General features: G+C 40.3%; 4 protein-coding genes across 4 annotated transcripts; 2 read left to right on the top strand and 2 right to left on the bottom strand.

The window, feature by feature from the left end:
• The first annotated feature begins 43 nt into the window (after positions 1-43).
• Positions 44-972, top strand: LOC125879843 (hemoglobin embryonic subunit alpha-like). Its single transcript, XM_049561945.1, has 3 exons — positions 44-391; positions 479-686; positions 844-972. The coding sequence occupies exons 1-3, from the start codon at positions 294-296 to the stop codon at positions 970-972; spliced, it is 435 nt and encodes a 144-aa protein (XP_049417902.1). The 5' UTR covers positions 44-293.
• Positions 973-8,073: 7,101 nt separating this feature from the next.
• LOC125879836 (hemoglobin subunit beta-2-like) lies at positions 8,074-8,968 on the bottom strand. Its single transcript, XM_049561936.1, has 3 exons — positions 8,713-8,968; positions 8,319-8,541; positions 8,074-8,225 (listed from the first exon to the last, which is right to left on the bottom strand). The coding sequence occupies exons 1-3, from the start codon at positions 8,802-8,804 to the stop codon at positions 8,097-8,099; spliced, it is 444 nt and encodes a 147-aa protein (XP_049417893.1). The 5' UTR covers positions 8,805-8,968; the 3' UTR covers positions 8,074-8,096.
• A 5,236-nt stretch (positions 8,969-14,204) lies between these two features.
• Positions 14,205-15,048, top strand: LOC125879847 (hemoglobin subunit alpha-1-like). Its single transcript, XM_049561948.1, has 3 exons — positions 14,205-14,363; positions 14,450-14,657; positions 14,829-15,048. The coding sequence occupies exons 1-3, from the start codon at positions 14,269-14,271 to the stop codon at positions 14,955-14,957; spliced, it is 432 nt and encodes a 143-aa protein (XP_049417905.1). The 5' UTR covers positions 14,205-14,268; the 3' UTR covers positions 14,958-15,048.
• A 1,354-nt stretch (positions 15,049-16,402) lies between these two features.
• Positions 16,403-17,226, bottom strand: LOC125879835 (hemoglobin subunit beta-2-like). The gene is made up of 3 exons (XM_049561935.1): positions 17,067-17,226; positions 16,720-16,942; positions 16,403-16,630 (listed from the first exon to the last, which is right to left on the bottom strand). The coding sequence occupies exons 1-3, from the start codon at positions 17,156-17,158 to the stop codon at positions 16,502-16,504; spliced, it is 444 nt and encodes a 147-aa protein (XP_049417892.1). The 5' UTR covers positions 17,159-17,226; the 3' UTR covers positions 16,403-16,501.
• Between the last annotated feature and the right edge of the window lie 1,862 nt (positions 17,227-19,088).

Raw genomic sequence — 19,088 nt, forward strand, 5'->3', positions numbered from 1 at the left:
GAAATTTAGAGTTGAAAGGAATCGTCCAGTACTTTCAGATCATCAGTTGTCAGTGGACCTTTTAAATGTGATTTTCTACACATTACACAATGTAGATTATTTGTAAACATCAAGTTAAATTCAGAGACGCCCCACAGTCATTGTGAGGGGCCCCTTTGTTTATCTCATGGAGGTGAAACGCCTTGTTGTGCATCTTATCTTGGAGGAGGTTCTGGGTGTGTCCATGCTCTGTTTTGGCCATAAAAACCCTCACGGTTTGGTTCCATCACGACAGTAACCAATACTCAGTCAAGATGACTAGTCTCTCTGCAAAGGACAAGGACAGAGTCAGAGCTTTCTGGGCTAAGATAGCTCCGAAGTCTGAGGACATCGGGGCCGAAGCTCTGGCCAGGTAAATATGACCAAAGACTGTCTGCTGTTGGTTCCAGTATTTATTGATTAATGTATATACTGACTCTTTTTGTTGTCATTTACCCAGGATGCTGACGGTGTACCCGCAGACCAAGACTTACTTTGCTCACTGGAAGGACCAGAGCCCGACCTCTGCCTCTGCCAAGAAGCACGGAATTACTGTGATGAATGGGATTGGAGATGCTGTGAGCAAAATCGACGACCTGAAAGGAGGTCTTCTGACCCTCAGTGAGCTGCACGCCTTCACTCTGCGTGTGGACCCTGCCAACTTCAAGGTGCAGTGCCAAAGTCATTCAAAGATAACAGCATGTCATGTAGATCAGGTGTCCCTCAGACATATAGGGCCTTGAAGGTTTCACACCTGCAACATGTCCATCTGGGAGCTAAAAACTTCATATATGTAACATGCGTGTGGTCGCCTTGTTTTCACAGATCATCTCCCACTGCATCCTTGTGGTCCTGGCCATCATGTATCCCACCGACTTCACCCCTGAGGTCCATGTGTCTTTGGACAAGTTCCTGGCTTGTCTGGCCCAGGCCCTGGCTGAGAAATACCGATAAACAGCAGGAGACGATGACGGAGCATGCAGCATGAGCTCAGTCCGAACATAATTAAATAAATACGAATGAAAAAAAAAGGTCTTTTTTGCAATGTTTTCTTTTATAATGTTGGTTCATCAAGAGTCAGCTGTTGTTTAGGCCTGTTCAGCAACACTGGTTTTGGAAAAATGATGGAGAACACAGTTTTGTGTCTTAAATTTAATTAATATTTTATTAAACAAAACTCGGTAAAACTCATCAGTTGTAATAAATGATGTTTACGGCTGTCAGCTTTGTGTAACAATCGGCTCTGAGTTCATAATATATATGCCGTAGGCTTGCATTGTGGATAATGCAATGTAAAAAAAAAAAAAAAAAAAAAAAGAAATCCAAATCATTACACCTGTATTAAGATAAGATAAGATACACCTTTATTGATCCGACAATTGAGAAATTCCAGTGTTACAGCAGTCAAGGGTAAAGAGTCAAATTAAAGATTTCAGTATTTAAAAAACTTTAAAAAAAACTAGGCATGCAGAAAAAAAGTACAAAAAATACAAGAAACAGCAATAGATGATGATGATGATGATAATAATAATAATAATAATAATAATAATAATGAGCAGTGGATAAAAAGTGAGCAATGGATTAAACTGAACATATTTAGTGCAAAGTGAACATTGAATGTGCAAATAAACAGCAACATGGGGGACAACAATTCTTATTGTGGAAATCCAAATGATTTCTGTATTGTCACTGTTATTATGATTACAGTTATTCTCGTGGTCATTTGTGATATGGTAACAGCTGCAATCAAAATAAATAGATGAAGAAAAGTTGATTTGTGCGTATGGAAAAAGCCAATTTTTTTGTTTAAAAAAAACACGTGTTATGCATATGAATAGATTATTGTTATTATTATTATTATTATTATTATTATTATCACTGTCGGTACTGTAATAGTAGTAGACTATTTTTCTTGTCAAGAAAATACACAGGTGAACATAACTGTGAATAAAATTGTAAAATAGTAACTAAACAAAAAGCTAATTTTTAAAAAGTAAATGCATGGTTTTTCAAGATGGCGGCGTGAGAGAGGGTCACGTTCGGGAGAGCTGGTGCGCTAACTCGCTAATTTTTCCCATTTAACCCTGCAAAAGTAGCACTCCAACCTCTTAATGGTTCATTAGCCTAACATGAACATTGACAGTTATTTTCTGAGACAGTCCGACACCATGCCACGCGAGAAAAATCAAGCTGTTGACGATGCCAACAGGCGGGCGGTGCCCACGCTGGAGCTAGCACCATAGCCGACACCGGAACAGATGCTAGCTTACTGGCACTTCGTGAAGCCGTGGATGAAATTACAGCCAACATCTCCAGAGTTATCGATGAAAAGCTAAGCCCACTGTCAGAGCTCTTAAAAATACATCGGGAGGAGCTCGACAGCCACGATAAGCGCATAACTGAAGCCGAACAGAGGATTTCGGCGCTGGAGGATACCACAGACCCGGTCGACGGAAAAATGAAAGCGCTAGAAAAGATGGTGTGTGAATTAAGTGAGCGGGCTGACGACCTGGAGAACAGGGGGCGACGTAAAAACATCCGTATCGTCGGACTTCCAGAAGAGGCTGAGGGAGAAGACCCGACTCAGTTCTTCGAGACCTGGCTCCCTGAAATCCTTCACATGGAAACGAAGTCAGGTCAAGTGAAGTTGGAGAGAGCACACCGCACACTGGCCCCAAAGCCCCCCTCCACTAAGAGACCACAGCCGGTGCTGATTAGGTTCCATAACTACCAAGATAAACAGCGTGTAATGAATGCGGCGTGGGAGATGGGACGGAAAAATCAAGTGCTGAAATATGAAGACGCGACGGTGATGATATTTCAGGACTTCTCCGCATCCGTTCTCCATAGGAGAAAGGGATACGATGGAGTGAAGAAACAGCTGAGAGCACTCGGCGCTGACTACAGGCAAATCTACCCTGCGTCTCTGAGAGTCACCTGTCGCGGATCCTCCAAGGTGTTTCACGATCCAGCCGCGGTGGAGAAGTACGTCCAGTCACTGAGGGAGACCCTCCGTGACGATGTGTGAACATTACTCTGTTAGTTTTTCATGCTGAGCAGCGGATTAGCCAGACTTTTACTTTGTGTTATAGTTAGACAATGGATATACATTGCGCTTTATCTGGAGCGCTGAGACTGTTAGCTTTGCAGGCACATTATAAGCAATATCTCCCGACCTCCCGGATAGATAGCTTTCTTTTGTTGATAGAGAACCCTTTTACTCGAGCTCCCCTAAGTTTAGGAGAAGGACAGTGTTTACATTTTATGCCAATGTTAGGCAAGGTGTGCTTTAGGTGCACTGTTTTTTGTTTTTTTTTTGTTATAACCGTTATAGTTTTATGTTCTGGTTCCATTTGGCTCACTCTGTTAACAGATTATTTTACAGGCGATATGTGTTCAGGCATTATTTTATTTCATAGTCAGTAACTATGTCAGCTTTGAAGCTATGCACTTGGAATGTGAACGGTGTTCACACACCTGTCAAACGGAAAAAGATCCTAACTTACCTTAAAAGGGAATGTGTTGACATAGCACTGTTGCAAGAAACACACTTAAATGACAGTGAACACTTGAAATTACAACAAGGAGGTTTTGGACAGGTTTATTTTTCATCTTTTACTTCAAGGAGTAGAGGTGTGGCCATCTTAATCCAGAGAAATTTACCATTCAAACTTCTAGATTGTACAAAAGACACGGCAGGTTGTTATGTGATAGTGAGAGGCGTACTTTACGGGGAAGAAATTGCTATAATGAATATTTACAACCCACCTGGATACCCAAGTGATCTCCTGACTACTTCTTTCTCTAAAGTGATAGATCTTAATATTAGAAACACGTTTATTGGAGGAGATTTTAATTGTCATTTAAATCCCATTATGGATAAATCTCCACCTGGGAAATCATCTCTTTCACCTCAAGCTAAAATTGTCTCAGCACTTTGTGAGGACCTAGATTAGATGTATGGAGAGCCCAACACGTGGCTGAGAAAGAATATACTTTTTTTCCAAATGTTTACAAGTCCTATACTAGGATTGATTATTTCTTCCTTCCAAGAATTATGCTGCAGTCAGTTATCTCTAGTTCTATAGGAAATACAGTTATTTCTGACCATGCTGCTGTGTCCGTATACTATAATTTAAGGAACCCAGTCAACCAAACTAGACACTGGAAGTTCAATCCTTCTATCCTAACAGACCATAAATTCATATCTTATTTTAGAGAGGAATTTCAGTCTTTTCTATCTGTTAACTCAGCTTCCACCAATGACCCCTCATGCTGTGGGAAACATCTAAAGCTTTTTCAAGAGGTATTATTATATCTTATATGTCCTCTAAGAGACGAAGGCAGGATGAACAAAGAAAAATCTTAGAGTCCAAACTGAAACATGCTGAGAAAGAATATGTTAAAAACTCATCTGTACAGAAGCTTAAAGAGATTTCTGCACTTAGATGCACCTTGAACTTGCTATTAACGAAAGATGCAGAAGGTAAAATCAGACTTGCTAGACAAAAAATGTACAAACATGGAGATAAAGTAGGGAGATATTTGTCATATCTGTTGAAGAAAAAAGCAGATTCCCAAATTATTTCTTCAATTACAGGCAGCCTGGGTAAACAGGCTTTCGACACCAAAACCATTAACAACACATTTAAAACTTTCCATGAAAATTTGTACAAATCTGGACTACAAACTGATGCAACTGAAAAAATGGATACTTTTTTCTCTTCACTTAACTTTCCTAGTTTATCTGTTGACCAGAAAGCATCTCTCCAAGCTCCTATATCTAAGAAGGAAGTCCTTGATGCTATTAAAGGGTTACAATCTGGTAAAGCTCCAGGCCCAGATGGATTCAGTAGTGAATTCTACAAAGAGTTCCATGATTTATTGATTGACCCTCTTCTAAATATGTTTAATGACTCTTTTAAGAAAGGCATTCTACCGCAGTCTCTGAGAGAGGCGCACATATCTTTAATTTTGAAAAAGGGCAAAATCCCAGAAGACTGTGCATCATACAGGCCCATCTCCCTGTTGAATGCTGATTTGAAACTCCTCTCTAAAATATTAGCAACAAGACTAGAAAGCTTACTCCCTATGCTTATAAAAGATGACCAAACTGGATTCATCAAAGGTCGCAATTCATACAATAATATGCGCAGATTACTAAATATAATTCAAGTTTTTCAACAGCGGTCTTTGAATGGTCTGATGCTTTTGCTAGATGCCGAGAAGGCATACGACCGCGTGGAGATGCCATACTTGTTTTACATATTACACAAATTTGGCCTGGGTGAAAATTTTATAAGCTGGGTAAAGTTACTTTATACAAATCCCCTCTCAGCAGTGCTTACAAATGGGTTGTGTTCTTCTAATTTCCAAATTTTAAGAGGTACAAGGCAAGGATGTCCCCTATCGCCCTTGCTCTTTGCCTTGGCAATTGAGCCTCTCGCTGAGGCAATCAGGACAAATGAAAACATACATGGTCTCACCATTGACACGAGACAACACAAGATTACTTTGTATGCTGATGATGTCTTGATTGTTTTGACGGTGCCTGAAGTATCTACTCCCAGCCCTTATTGAGACCATCAATATGTTTAGTACTTTTTCTGGCTACAGAATAAATTTCAGTAAATCGGAAGTAATGCCATTAGGTATTCTGAAACAAATACCCAAAACTCCATCTCCCTTTCCTTTTAAATGGTCACCAGAAGGCTTTGTATATTTAGGAATACGTATAACACTCTCCTTTGACCAACTATATAAAGCAAATTTCTCACCCATATTTGAGCGTATAAGGTTGGACCTTGAGAGATGGAACACTCTCCCAATTTCCTGGTAAGGCCATGTTGCACTGTTGAAAATGAACATTCTCCCCAGGTTACTTTACCCAATACAAATGATCCCAGTTATATTTCTCCATAAGACCATCAAACAGCTAAATAGCTGGTTTAGTTCCTTTATATGGTCTAAGAAGAAACCACGCCTAAAAATAGCCACGTTATGTCTGTCTTCCACAGAAGGAGGTGTTGATCTCCCAGACATTAGAAAATTCCAGCTTAGTGTTCATCTGTGTACTATAGCTGACTGGATGTGTAGTAAGTCCACATCTCTCTGGTTGGATGTAGAAAGTTCAGTGTCCAAATACCCTTTGAGTAATCTTTTGTTTATTAGGAAAAGTACATCTTTGAAGTCTGCTTGTACTAACCCAATTACAATTTCCACAGTTAAAGCATGGCATGCCATTAGAAAATTAGAGGGCAGATCTCAATTCACCTCTGTCTTTACTCCAATATGCGATAATCCTGATTTCCCTCCTGGAGTGATGGACAATAACTTTCGGATTTGGGTAAATAAAGGAATTTCCACAACTACTGGAAGGTTCTACCATGATGTCTTTTAGTCAGTTGAAAAGGAAATATGACATTCAACAACAGGATTTCTTTCGATATTTGCAAGTAAGAAACTTCGTCACAAAGGATACCACAATCCTTTAGTGTCAAAATATTTCACATTTAGAGAGACAGCTCTTTTTACAGAAATCTGGCAGATCTATTAGCTTATTCTATAATATCCTTAAGGGATATAACACCACAAACACTTATTTTCTGAAAGGCTTATGGGAAAAAGAACTCAAGGTTAATATAACAGATGATGGCTGGAGTGATGCTTGGAAGAGTGCAAAAACGCTGAGTGTTTGTAACCGAGTGAGAGCCATGCAACTGAAATTACTACACAGGGTCCATGTATCCCCCTCACAACGTCATAAATTTAACCTTAATTCATCTCCACTGTGCCCCAAGTGTAAAATAGAAACTGGTAGTCTTACACATTGTTTGTGGTATTGTAGAAAAGTACAGCAGTTTTGGCAGGTCATTGGGCAGGAAATTAATAAGATTCTATGTACTAATAGAAATAACGACTGCATCTGCTTCTTGGTATATCTGATTTGTCCATCACTGCCAAATTTATAAGAAAACTTTACCAAACACTTACTTTCTGTGCTAGAAAGTGTATTCTCTTAAACTGGATAATGGATAAAGTTCCATCCAAGGTTCAGTGGCAAAGGGTGACACTTGAACATGTTGCTTTGGACTATTTGACGTGTAAACTACACAGTAAAGATGATGTCTTTCGTAAAACATGGGAACCCTTTTTGTCATATATTGGTTTGAATATTTCTACCATTCTTACAAGAGGGTTTGTATCATAGCTGAGAATGCTCTGCCTCGTAAATGACATCCTTCCGCTTAATTGATATGTTTTTGTTTTTGTGTACCTTTCTTTGATCATGTGAATATATCATGCATGGCAGTGTGCACTAAGTTTATTTTACCTGCTTATTTTATTTGTATAGAAGGACTCCCGAATCTCTCGCCTGTATAAATTTGAATTTAAATGTGTATGTGAGCCAAATGTATGTTTGTTTGTATTTGTCATATGTGTTCCTGTTTTGTGTCTTGAAAATTTAATAAACATATATTTAAAAAAAAAAAAAAAAAGTAAATGCATAAAGAATAGAAATAAAATAAGGGAGAAATCAATAGATACAATAAATAGAAATACAAAACATTATAGTTATTATGACATGATACGATATATTATATTTGGTCTGGGTATTAATAAAGTGGGGAAACTGTAGACAAGCAAAGAAATCTTTCAAAGGACAGAAGAGCATCATGTTCATCCAACAGATCTTCTACCACTCTGATACCTCTATCATGATCGATTAGTAGCACTTTAATCCTGGAGGGAACCTGTTGTTCCTAAATATGAAGAAGTATTAATGATTATTTTAAAGCAATAGGTTTGATATTCAGTGATGCTGTGACCTAATAAACACTAACAGAACAGACTTTGCAGAATCAAACTGCTCTCATGTCACATTTGACCTTTTGTTCCTCTCTAAACTTAAGGTCTAAAAGTCGCTGTTTGTGTTTGTGTACTGTCATAATTTGTTTTGGACACCATCATAGACACAGAGTTTGCTCGTTTAGCTCATTGTTTTATTTGTTTCTGAGACAAAAACAAAACAAAAGCTTTAAAACAATTGATCAGTGATGGTCTTCTGCTGCAGCTCTCTAGTGGTACTGTCTTCCCAGGGCGTTCACCACCACTGCGATGAACTTCTGGAAAGCTGCCTGGACCTCACCAGTGAAGTCTTTACCCATTCGAGCAGCGATCACAATGGTCAGGCAGTCGGAAATGAGCTGCAACACAACAAGCACCAGTGCACATCAGCAACGTGAAAGATCGGTTGTTGAATAGGAATAACAAGCGTTACACTAGCTCCACCACTTTACCCTGAAATTGTCGGGGTCCACGTGCAGTTTCTCGGAGTGCAGCACGCTCAGCTCGGCATAGGTCGCCTTGATGTTGTCCATGTTCTTCACACCCCGGTCCAGACCGTGGAGGATAGTTGTTCCGTGTTTTGCAATCAGAGGATTCCCCATGATAGCAGCTGCGTTGTAGAGGTTTCCAAAGTTGCCGAAATACCTCTGAGTCCAGGGGTAGACGATCAGACACCTGAGGAAACATGCAAAAACATAAACGTTACAGGATTGGATTAGGAGACGAAATGTGTGTGCCAGGAAAATGAGCCCGTGTGACAATAAGACGCATTGTGCACAATGAGAAAACGCAATACATCAATCCTGATCTCTGTCTCAAGCACACCCTCAGTTGGCAAAGACTCACCTGGAAAGAGCTGCAGGTCCCACGACCTCATACTCCATATTGCTGAAGATGTCCTGGATGGTGCCGCGCTCGAAGTCTGTCCATACAACCATTTTGCCTCTAGTTTTTTTCTGTGCGGGTCTGCAGATCCATGCGCTCTCTTGCAACAGACGCCGCTTTTAAAGGAACCCTGCTCCCCTCCCACACGCCAGGGATTGGGTGGGCGGTGGACTTGCAATGTACTGTGTTATGGATCTGTAACAATGATAAGTGTGCGTCTGCACCGCCCAAAATGTTCTGGCACCGAAACAGTGACGGTTTCGGTGCCAAAACAACTTCCTCTGTGTGTCTACTATCAACGTGCAATTCATGTTTTCTCTTTTCTAAATGGTGCAGTTTGAAATGAGAATGGGAATCATATGCATATAGGAAATGTTACAGGGTTTGTTTTAATTCAGCAGTGCACAATAGTTGTGCCCCAGAATCAATCAATAGACCAAAATTCAAAGGAGACAGCCCTCAACTTCCAACCCAACTTTATGCCAAATCACCAGCAGAGGGCGCCTTAATAGTTCAATCGAGGAGCTAGACTTTAAGTCACCTACATACAAACTACTAACTTCCTCTGTGTCACAACATATTTTTTCTGTATGAGCTCAAAAACAGCATCAGACATCAGGTTTTCTTTTATTACTGTCTGTGATGTGTTATTCAACTGATAATGCCAAATCCCGTCTTTTAGGCTGCTGTTCTAGTTTCTCACGACTTTTAGGCGTCTAAATTGTGTATAGGTGAACTCAAGGACACTTTGCGTCGTTCGTGGGTGTGATGAGAATAGGTGGGCTTTATCTATCTATCTATCTATCTATCTATCTATCTATCTATCTATCTATCTATCTATCTGTCTGTCTGTCTCGTTTCTGCCACTATCCATTTCCAGTTTGAATTGTGCCATTAATTGCAATGAGTTTTCAAGTTTCAGGCTTTCGGGCATTCTGCTTTGAATTTATGCTCCTGTAAATCTACTTTCCTGCTTCAGTGTTATCTCTGCTTATTCAACACACATGCAGGCATGATTTAATCGTTCGTCCTCCTTTGTGTCTTTTGTTTGGGGAGATTTACCCTTTTAAATGTGCATGTGGCACCTATTCACATCAATGACACACTGATTCATTCGAATTGAATTTAAAAAAACCCCAACCTGATTTCAGTAGCTCATATGTGCCTCAACAAGATTTCTTTTCCATTTCAAAACGTATAGCACCTTCAAAACTTAGTATAAACAAGAGGTACAAGAGGTATTCATTCATTCATCTTCTAACCGCTTCATCCTCTTGAGGGTCGCGGGGGGGCTGGAGCCTATCCCAGCTGACATCGGGCGAGAGGCAGGGTACACCCTGGACAGGTCGCCAGACTATCGCAGGGCTGACACATAGAGACAAACAACCACTCACGCTCACATTCACACCTATGGACAATTTAGAGTCACCAATTAACCTAGTCCCCAGTCTGCATGTCTTTGGACTGTGGGAGGAAGCCGGAGTGCCCGGAGAGAACCCACGCTGACACGGGGAAAACATGCAAACTCCGCACAGAAGGGCTCCCACACCCGGGATCGAACCGGCAACCCTCTTGCTGTGAAGCGAGAGGGTTGCCACCGTGCCGCCCCAATCTAATCATAATAAGTCATAATATTTCCATGGTGCCCTATAGTCTACTGTGCTTTATGTTATTGATCTACTGACACGGTAGTATCCCCTTTAGTCCTCTAAGACACATCGCCCTATCCCTAACCCACATGACATGGACGCGTCCATTACGAGTACAATCTATGCATGGTTGGACAACTTGGTGAAGTCTGGGAAGTCTAATGACGTCAGTATCCCCCTGGATACTGAGATCATCTCATAGTGTGACCATAAGGAGGAGGAGACTCACATCTTTATTATGGAGGGCTTTCTGCTTGGACCTTTGATCGACGTGCTCAACCAAGAATGCAGGAAGAGGAGGTGCCCTAGAACCTACACGGTACCTGAACCCCTCGGCCGGAAGAGGCCGAGGGGCCGACGCATTTAAAACATAAGAACAACTGACTATTTGAAGACCATATTCAAAGAACCTGATTGGAGACAAATTTTAGGCAGTGGTTATATTCATTTCTTTTTTTATACTCACTCGGTCTTCAGCTGAGGTGTTTTAATTCTTAAACTTGTGTGTATTATACCTCATTTCAGCACCAGGCGCTGTCCATAGGCTGCTGAACTGGACAAAGCAGTGAAGAAAATAGATGGTCAACATCAGAGACCCCCTGTGGCCTTTAATGGAACTACAGGTTATTGCCAGCGTGGGAAACCATTCAATATAATTCTACATTACTAATTTAATTTCGATACCTATGTGTAAAGCCCTTTGGCCTTTCATAGATGTATATGTATAAATATGACGAGGTTTTGATCATTACTTTTTTGTTATCCCTCCATATGTGGAATATTTGAAGTAGGGCTATATCCCCCTGAGACCTGAACTTTTGTTTGGTGTGCATTTTTAAATTCTCCCAGCTATTTGGGCTCATTAGGACCTGATAAACATAAAAAAAACTAAACACAGTCAATGATAAGTAAGTCCGAATGTCCTAAAACAAGACAATAATAAAGTCCCAATGTCCTCAAACAAGAGAATAATAAAATCCCAATGTCCTCACAAAATGACTTAAAATGAACAGTGTCTTAGCTTGTTAATGTTGCTAAAATTGGTCAAATTTGTTGCCATATCAAACTACAAACTTTATTAAACACAGTATAAACAAATTTCAACCATAAAATTATCTCTTCATTTTCAGGGAAGTTGAGTCACCATAATGTGTTAAGCATTATCGTCATACAGTAGCCTCAGTACGTAAGTAGTGTACAGAGAGCACAGATGCAGTAAAAGACAGGAGGCAAAATATATGTTTTATTGTTTGTTGTTTATCCCTAAATAAGTTTTATTGTCTTAGAAAAATAATACATGAATCACAGCTATATTGCTCAAAACAACCAACAGAAGAGTTGAGCTAATAGTTTGTAAGACAAATACAAAACCAAAGTATACAGCTAAGTTTTACTCAAGAAGAACATGAGTTCAGTCACTGGAGCTGCCCATTGGCGGTTCCTGTTACCAGGTAGGGGAGGACCTTGGACAGCTCCCTGTGACTGCTGACAGCCGAACATGTTGTACATCTGTTATAATAATCATAGAAATCAATAATCAATAAAAAGACAAAAAATAATCAAGACAAAATAACTTTCTAATTGAACTAGGGATGCATCAATTTTGAAATTCAGGGGCAATACTGATGTTAAAAATAACAATTTGGCCGATAGTGATGTTTTTATATTGGTGTTTCTTTTGTTTTTGTTGCTGTTATTTATTTTTCTTTTGTGCCGGGGAAACACCGAAATCTACACTAAAAAAAACGAACCGTTTTAAAGTCATTCAGTCGTCCTATGAGCACAAATTCATATATTTATAAAACGACCTTTAACATCTTCAAAAATACAGGCAAAAAGCCTTTTTACTATATACTATATACATCAGAATTCCCTCTGTAATATCTATATTACAGTGCTGTGGAAACATCAACACGTGTCTCCTCCAAGCAGCTGGATTTATTCAAGTTTCTCACAACATTTTACAAGATGACATTAAACACATCATGAGAACTATAATCTACGCCCAATACCCATTTTAACTGAATGGCTTTGCTATGTAGTTCTGTTGTTGTGGCCTTATGTGATATTAGTAGTAATAGTATAAGTAAAAATAGTAAAAGGTAAATATTTAGATTTTTTTTCCCCCCATTAGTGGCGCCCCCTGTGGCTGGCACTGGATGTAACAATGGAAATCCTTGTAGGCTATTTGACGTCAATCAATGACCTCTGTGATAGCTGGAGAAGTTGGGAACTATTTGTTGTTGGCAAATAAAGGTCCTTTGTGTCAACATTTGAGAGCTCTATCACAAACATTTAGGAAGATGCTGGGGTAAAACGTGTCACAACCACACCCGGTCTCCCCTACTCATGATCATGACTCTGCTTGTATTAAAGATAGATGGACCATGTATGAGTGAGGGTGGACAGGAGGTGGACGTTCATAAGTTCAGTAGGTGGCGCTCAAGACCAAGTGGTTAGTATCTAATTATGTTGACGGCCAAAGAAATGTCCCTGAGGACATTACAAGTATCACAACCAAAATTTTATTTTATTTTTACGAATTGAGCCAACAGCAGACACACTACATTGAGGCTGACTCGGAGCACTGACGTCATAGAAGCTGGTTTCAACAACCACATTTATAACATGTGAATTTCTGTTTGATAAACTTGATTTTTCGCTGTTTTTCGAGTGCTTATGCATGACAAAGTCTCTGACAGCGATTAAAGAAAATATATTTGTAGTAAGGAAAAGAAACATTTTATTCAGGATGGGCTATTTTCAATTAATAATGTTTTTATTTGATTTTGTTGCGTCACTTCAAAGGTCAATGTTGGATCAGAGTTTGAGACATTTTAATGAGCCACTTGGATGAAAGTAGACAGATAGACCTGTCGTGAAATAGCTCTTGAAAATGAGCAGTTCAGGTTGTCAAGCGTTGAATAGATGTATTACAACAGCCGTGGAAGTGCAATTAAATAAAACAGTAAACTACAACTTTAGCCGCACTGAGCGAATCTTCCCTGAGCGAATCCACCCTTCGGCCCTCCTTCAGATAAGCAAATGTCACTGCAGCTTCACCGCGAATGACCTCAGTGTTCATGTTTATATCAAATGATAACCTAATCCTTCAGTATTAATTAATTGCAGAGCAGATTTCAAATCAATACGCCTGGGCTGACATATAACAACTTAAAATCGTATACATTAAACTTTGCAACCATGGTTGTTCTCCAAATTACACCATTTTGATTTAGATTCTACTTTTGATTTATTAAAGCATATTTTGATGATGTCCTGTACTATATTACTTTTCGGGAAAGGTGAAAATGTGCTGAACAAACAGCAAAAAAAATCCAGGTCATTAAAAAAAAAGGAATTAAATTTATCTAATGAGAACACAAAAGAAATGCGGGATGTGGTGCCAGCTGAAACCACTTGTATGACTTGTAAACTATTTAGTAGTTACAAATCTGTAACAGGTATTAAACTCGCACACAGGAGCTACATTTGCATATGAATTATAGTTTTCAATTTGTAGTCTCCCTGCCTGCTTCAGTATCACTTAGGCCTATAGACTATAGTTTAAATTCAGTGGCTCACTTGGAAATTGTTCCGCATTTTTAAAAGCATGCACGCTGACTTAATTAAATCATTTGGTTTCACGAATGAAGACATTGTGAAAATTGTTTATTAAAGACGTTTGGTTTTATCGGGTATTTCCCAGTAGTCTCCGGGGCCTCATATGCTATCTCATGCGCGCTGCAGCATCATTTTGGAATTGTTCCAAATGCTGTGCGGCCTATCTTGGAAATGGTCAGGGTGTGCCCATGCTCTGTTTCTTATATAAAAAAACTCAAGGCTGACCAAATAATTTACAGACAAGATGAGTCTCAGTGCAAAGGACAAGGAAGTGGTCAGAGCCTTCTGGGATACAGTGAAAGGCAGCTCGGAAAGCATCGGCGCCGAAGCTGTATGCAGGTAAATATGACTCTGAACCGGCTGATAAAACCTGCTCCGAAAATTAATTCATTTTTTGATGCTTTTTTTAATTTTATTTTACGCAGGATGCTGACGGTGTACCCGCAGACCAAGACTTACTTTTCTCACTGGAAGGACCAGAGCCCGACCTCTGACTCGGCCGTGAAGCACGGAATTACTGTGATGAATGGGATTGAAGATGCTGTGACCAAAATCGACGACCTGGTTGGGGGTTTTCTGACCCTAAGTGAGCTGCATGCCTTCACTCTGCGAGTGGACCCTGCCAACTTCAAGGTAGATGTACCTGATTATTAATGCGTAAAAGTCAGTGACGCACACAGTAGATGTTTGATTTTTTTTGGCCTTTTCTTCAAGATCTAATTTTTTTGTAACATGTCTTCAAAACCCATAGGTCGTGATCATTATGTACATCCTGGGTTCAATTCCAATGTCCTTTTCCCACAGCTCCTCGCCCACTGTATCATTGTGTCCATGGCCTCGGCGTACCCCGACGAATTCACCCCTGAGGTCCATGTGTCCATTGACAAGTTCCTGGCTGCCGTGGCCCGTGCCCTGTCTGAGAAATACCGATAAACAGCACGCAGGAGCAGAGGGCTTGCACTGCAGTACTGGTTTAGATGCTTTTATCAGTCTGAATGTGAATAAAAGATAAAATGCAATCAAACTCTGTGTGTGTCGGTGGTGGAGTGAATTTTCTCTGTTAAAGGTGGTTAAAAAGGTTTCAAGTCATGCCAACAGCACGCATGGCATCCACTAAGTATATCAAGTAGTAAGGCATGTTGGGGATATCTCAGCAATATTAACCCATGTATGAAATTATATAGAAAGAAAAAATAAAGAATAAAGGGTGTTTTTTAAAGCTGTTTATGAAACAGTGTTTAAAACATATTTGAATTTATCAAACTTAATACAAAAGTATAAGTAAATTTACACACATAAAACCAAAGAACACCATCTCTATTAGCACCACTACTCCCATTACAACACCAAATACACTATATTACACCAACGAATAATATACCAGCCTACATGTACTGCTCAGTGGTATTTAGATCCTTCAGACAGAGTTGCAAGCTGCAATATAAGTGAGATGAATATAAAAGTGATGAATTCAAAGCTTTTAATATCAACATCTCAGATACTCATTATGCAGAATGGTCTCTTTTTAAATGCCGTATTATTATTATTACAACATTAACAATAATAAAAAATTATATTTAATTACTGGTGTATAAAAATGCGTCATACTTTGTGAATTCCTCTCTATTTTTGTGTGCGTATAGGTTACATACACACAGAAGTACAGCGCTTAAGGTGTTTGTGCTTTACGTGATCATTTTATCCTCTATACCCCACTGCAATCCAGAGAGAGATGCTATAATAATGTAATGTAATAACGACACATTCATTCATTCATCTTCTAACCGCTTCATCCTCTTGAAGGTCGCGGGGGGGCTGGAGCCTATCCCAGCTACATCGGGCGAGAGGCAGGGCTCTCGCAGGGCTGACACATAGAGACAAACAACCATTCACGCTCACATTCACACCTATGGACAATTTAGAGTTATCAATTAACCTAGTTCCCAATCTGCATGTCTTTGGACTGTGGGAGGAAGCCGGAGTGCCCGGAGAGAACCCACGCTGACACGGGGAGAACATGCAAACTCCACACAGAAGGGCTCCCACGCCCGGGATCAAACCGGCAACCCTCTTGCTGTGAGGCGAGAGTGCTAACCACCACACCACCGTGCCGCCCATAACGACACATATGAGTTATTATATAATAATTACAGTAGGACATCACAATGTAACACTTTCAAAGTGGGCATTCAGTATGATGTATGTACTTTCAATACCTAACTGCATGATGCTGATAATTGTCACTCAAGCAAGATTTTCACTTTATATTTTGCCATTATGTCATAGCATCCTTGAATGGAATTACATCCCCCACCATCTCCTCACATGCATGAATGAATATTATGATTCAGCCATTAACACAGACGGACTCAAACTGCTGAGTATGCGTATTCTTTTATTTATTCATCCTCTGAGACATGACAAAAAAATGATTTTTTTTTTGTGATCAGCGTGTGATGGTCTTCTGCCGCAGCTCTCTAGTGGTACTGCCTTCCCAGGGCGGACACCACCACGGCCATGAACTTCTGGATAGTGGCCTGGACCTCAGCAGTGAAGGCTTTGCCCATCCGAGCAGCGAGCACAATGGTCAGGCAGTCGGAGAGGAGCTGCAACACAACAAGCATCAGAGCACATCAGCAACATTTTTTTTGAATAATCGGTCGTAACAAGAATTAGATTAGCTGCATCACTTTACCCTGAAATTGTCGGGATCCACGTGCAGTTTCTCGGAGTGCAGCACACTCAGCTCGGTATAGGTCGCCTTGATGTTGTCCATGTTCTTCACAGCCCGGTCCAGACCGTGGAGGATAGTTACTCCGTGTTTTGCAACCTGAGGATTTCCCATGATTGCGGCTGCGTTGTAGAGGTTTCCAAAGTTGCCGAAATACCTCTGAGTCCAGGGATAGACGATCAGACACCTGAGGAAACATGCAAAAACATGCATTATGTATTCGCAAAAAAGGGAAAGAAATACACATAAATGCACAAATGACTTCCCTTGCGCGTCAATTCCATGTTCAGGAAAACAGAAAGATGTCTCACCTGCAAAGAGTTGCAGGGCCAACGGCCTCATAGTCCAACTTACTGAAGAGGTCTTGGATGGTGGCACGCTCTGCATCTGACCACTGGACCATTTTGCCGGCTCTAGGTTTGTTCAACTAGTCCTGTGTTGGTGAGTTCAAGATGCAACTTATAAAAGAACCGTTTCACCCCTCCCCAAGATATGCGATTGGAATCCAATTCAATCATTGGATGAAGTAGGGAGGTGGGCCGGCCATGCATTACGGATTTGCAAAACTGATAAGGACAGGGATAATCTGCTCTGCTTAGATTATGTCCGAAACTGAGGAAATAGATATTGCTGTATGTGTCCTGCAAGTAGCCTACTTTAATCAGCATGTCTACCATGATCAGAAATAAAGGGTATGGCTGTAAAACGAATTACTATCTGAGGATGCCGTCCAATTTGATTCCATAATTATTTTATGAAACTGACCAGTTTTACATTTAAAATTCTTTGAGTATACTTTGCTTTTACTCTCAATATTGTAATTAATCTCTACAATATTAGCTACAGAAGTGCTTCTCAACCGGGGGCGCTTGAGGGAACTCCAGGGGGTCCCAAAAAGTGGGGACTTTTTATTTTCACTATTTAAGTCAGCCCGACGTGAGTGAAAGTGACATGTTATCAAATGCGTTTCACTTTAGGGACCCTTGACACAAACAGGTTGAGAAGCAATGGTCTACAGTATTAGCCATGACATCATAGCAGCTTTATATTCGACAACACCCGCCATCAGTACAACTTATATTATACAGTACAATCTAAACGATGTCATCTCAATAGCAGTGTCCACACGAGACAGTAATAAATCCAGTAGAGGGCGCTTCTATTCACCAGGAACATCTGACCACTGCATGACTGGACATGATGCCACCATCAGCTCATGGTGACCACAGTGTAATCTGTCTCACTGCGTTGAAACACCAGCAGTCAATAAGATCTTCATCAAGGTTTGCAAAATCACGACTGACAATCGCCCTTCTTGAGGCTCGGTCTAGCCTGTGCATCCATCAGATCTACAGCATGTACCCTCCACTACACCACTGCCGTTGAGCCAAAATGGCCCCAGATATGTGCTGAAAACGGCATTTGATTCACAGATCTCTCAATCAAAGTTACAATGTGGAGTCATAGGCTACTCGACGTGCATTATTCGGCAAAACTACCGTCGAGATTTGCATCCACCTGTTGTTTCAGCAAGATCAATGTCGGATGTATAAAATTCACACCGTCCAGTTAAAAGAGCACAAAATACCAGCTGGTAACAGTGTTTGATGCTCAAACGGAACCTGAGAAGTGGATGCATTATTCTGCAAAACTGATATTGTACCTGCAGAAATTTGCATCCACTTCCTTTCAAACACAGCAGTACCTTGGACAGCTCCCTCACCACCGACACACACAATTAGGACCTTGGCAACCCTATGTATTAATCACTTAGAAAATATTGAATATCATCGCTACGTCATTTGCAAGTGACGACTTAATGAGTCTCTGCATGACTTCCTGCACAGATAGGTTTGATGAATAACCATAGAGCCTATAGTGTAAGGCGCGTGCAGGCACACAGTGAGACTTTGTGAGGACATACTATGATAAATTCAAGGTGTTTCACCATTTAGGTCAATGGTATATTCAATTATTAGCCATCTCTAGTCTGAACATGCAAGAGTGCCCATGCTATTGACATTTAAAATGGTGCATATGAGAATGAAATTAATAACTCTTGGGATTCTTACCTTATTAAGTAATGTAGATAGGATAGGATAGATAATCTGGAGTATTTATTTCTGGAATAAGACAAGGTCAGATGTCCTCAGGGTCCTAGAAGGTTCATATGTCACAAGCATGTCAGAGATATAGTTGGGTGCTGAGCCACAGCATGATCATTACACAAGCAGCAAGATTTTGAAATCAACTCTCTGAGTGACAGGTAACCAGTGTAAGGATTTTAGAACTGGAGTAATATGGTCCTATTTCCTAGTTTTTGTGAGGAACCT

The sequence above is a fragment of the Epinephelus fuscoguttatus genome, linkage group LG19, assembly GCF_011397635.1.
Source record: "Epinephelus fuscoguttatus linkage group LG19, E.fuscoguttatus.final_Chr_v1".
Classification (NCBI taxonomy): Eukaryota; Metazoa; Chordata; class Actinopteri; order Perciformes; family Serranidae; genus Epinephelus; species Epinephelus fuscoguttatus.

What these genes read in the sequence shown, in the direction of transcription:
- LOC125879843 (XM_049561945.1), top strand. Translation starts at nt 294, where the DNA reads ATGACTAGTCTCTCTGCAAAGGACAAGGACAGAGTCAGAGCTTTCTGG. An exon ending in GGGGCCGAAGCTCTGGCCAG is followed by an intron (nt 392 to 478) that starts GTAAATATGACC and finishes TCATTTACCCAG; the next exon opens with GATGCTGACGGTGTACCCGC. An exon ending in TGGACCCTGCCAACTTCAAG is followed by an intron (nt 687 to 843) that starts GTGCAGTGCCAA and finishes TTGTTTTCACAG; the next exon opens with ATCATCTCCCACTGCATCCT.
- LOC125879836 (XM_049561936.1), bottom strand. Translation starts at nt 8,804, where the DNA reads ATGGTTGTATGGACAGACTTCGAGCGCGGCACCATCCAGGACATCTTC. An exon ending in GGACCTGCAGCTCTTTCCAG is followed by an intron (nt 8,542 to 8,712) that starts GTGAGTCTTTGC and finishes ATGTTTCCTCAG; the next exon opens with GTGTCTGATCGTCTACCCCT. An exon ending in TGGACCCCGACAATTTCAGG is followed by an intron (nt 8,226 to 8,318) that starts GTAAAGTGGTGG and finishes GTTGTGTTGCAG; the next exon opens with CTCATTTCCGACTGCCTGAC.
- LOC125879847 (XM_049561948.1), top strand. Translation starts at nt 14,269, where the DNA reads ATGAGTCTCAGTGCAAAGGACAAGGAAGTGGTCAGAGCCTTCTGGGAT. An exon ending in GGCGCCGAAGCTGTATGCAG is followed by an intron (nt 14,364 to 14,449) that starts GTAAATATGACT and finishes TATTTTACGCAG; the next exon opens with GATGCTGACGGTGTACCCGC. An exon ending in TGGACCCTGCCAACTTCAAG is followed by an intron (nt 14,658 to 14,828) that starts GTAGATGTACCT and finishes CTTTTCCCACAG; the next exon opens with CTCCTCGCCCACTGTATCAT.
- LOC125879835 (XM_049561935.1), bottom strand. Translation starts at nt 17,158, where the DNA reads ATGGTCCAGTGGTCAGATGCAGAGCGTGCCACCATCCAAGACCTCTTC. An exon ending in GGCCCTGCAACTCTTTGCAG is followed by an intron (nt 16,943 to 17,066) that starts GTGAGACATCTT and finishes ATGTTTCCTCAG; the next exon opens with GTGTCTGATCGTCTATCCCT. An exon ending in TGGATCCCGACAATTTCAGG is followed by an intron (nt 16,631 to 16,719) that starts GTAAAGTGATGC and finishes GTTGTGTTGCAG; the next exon opens with CTCCTCTCCGACTGCCTGAC.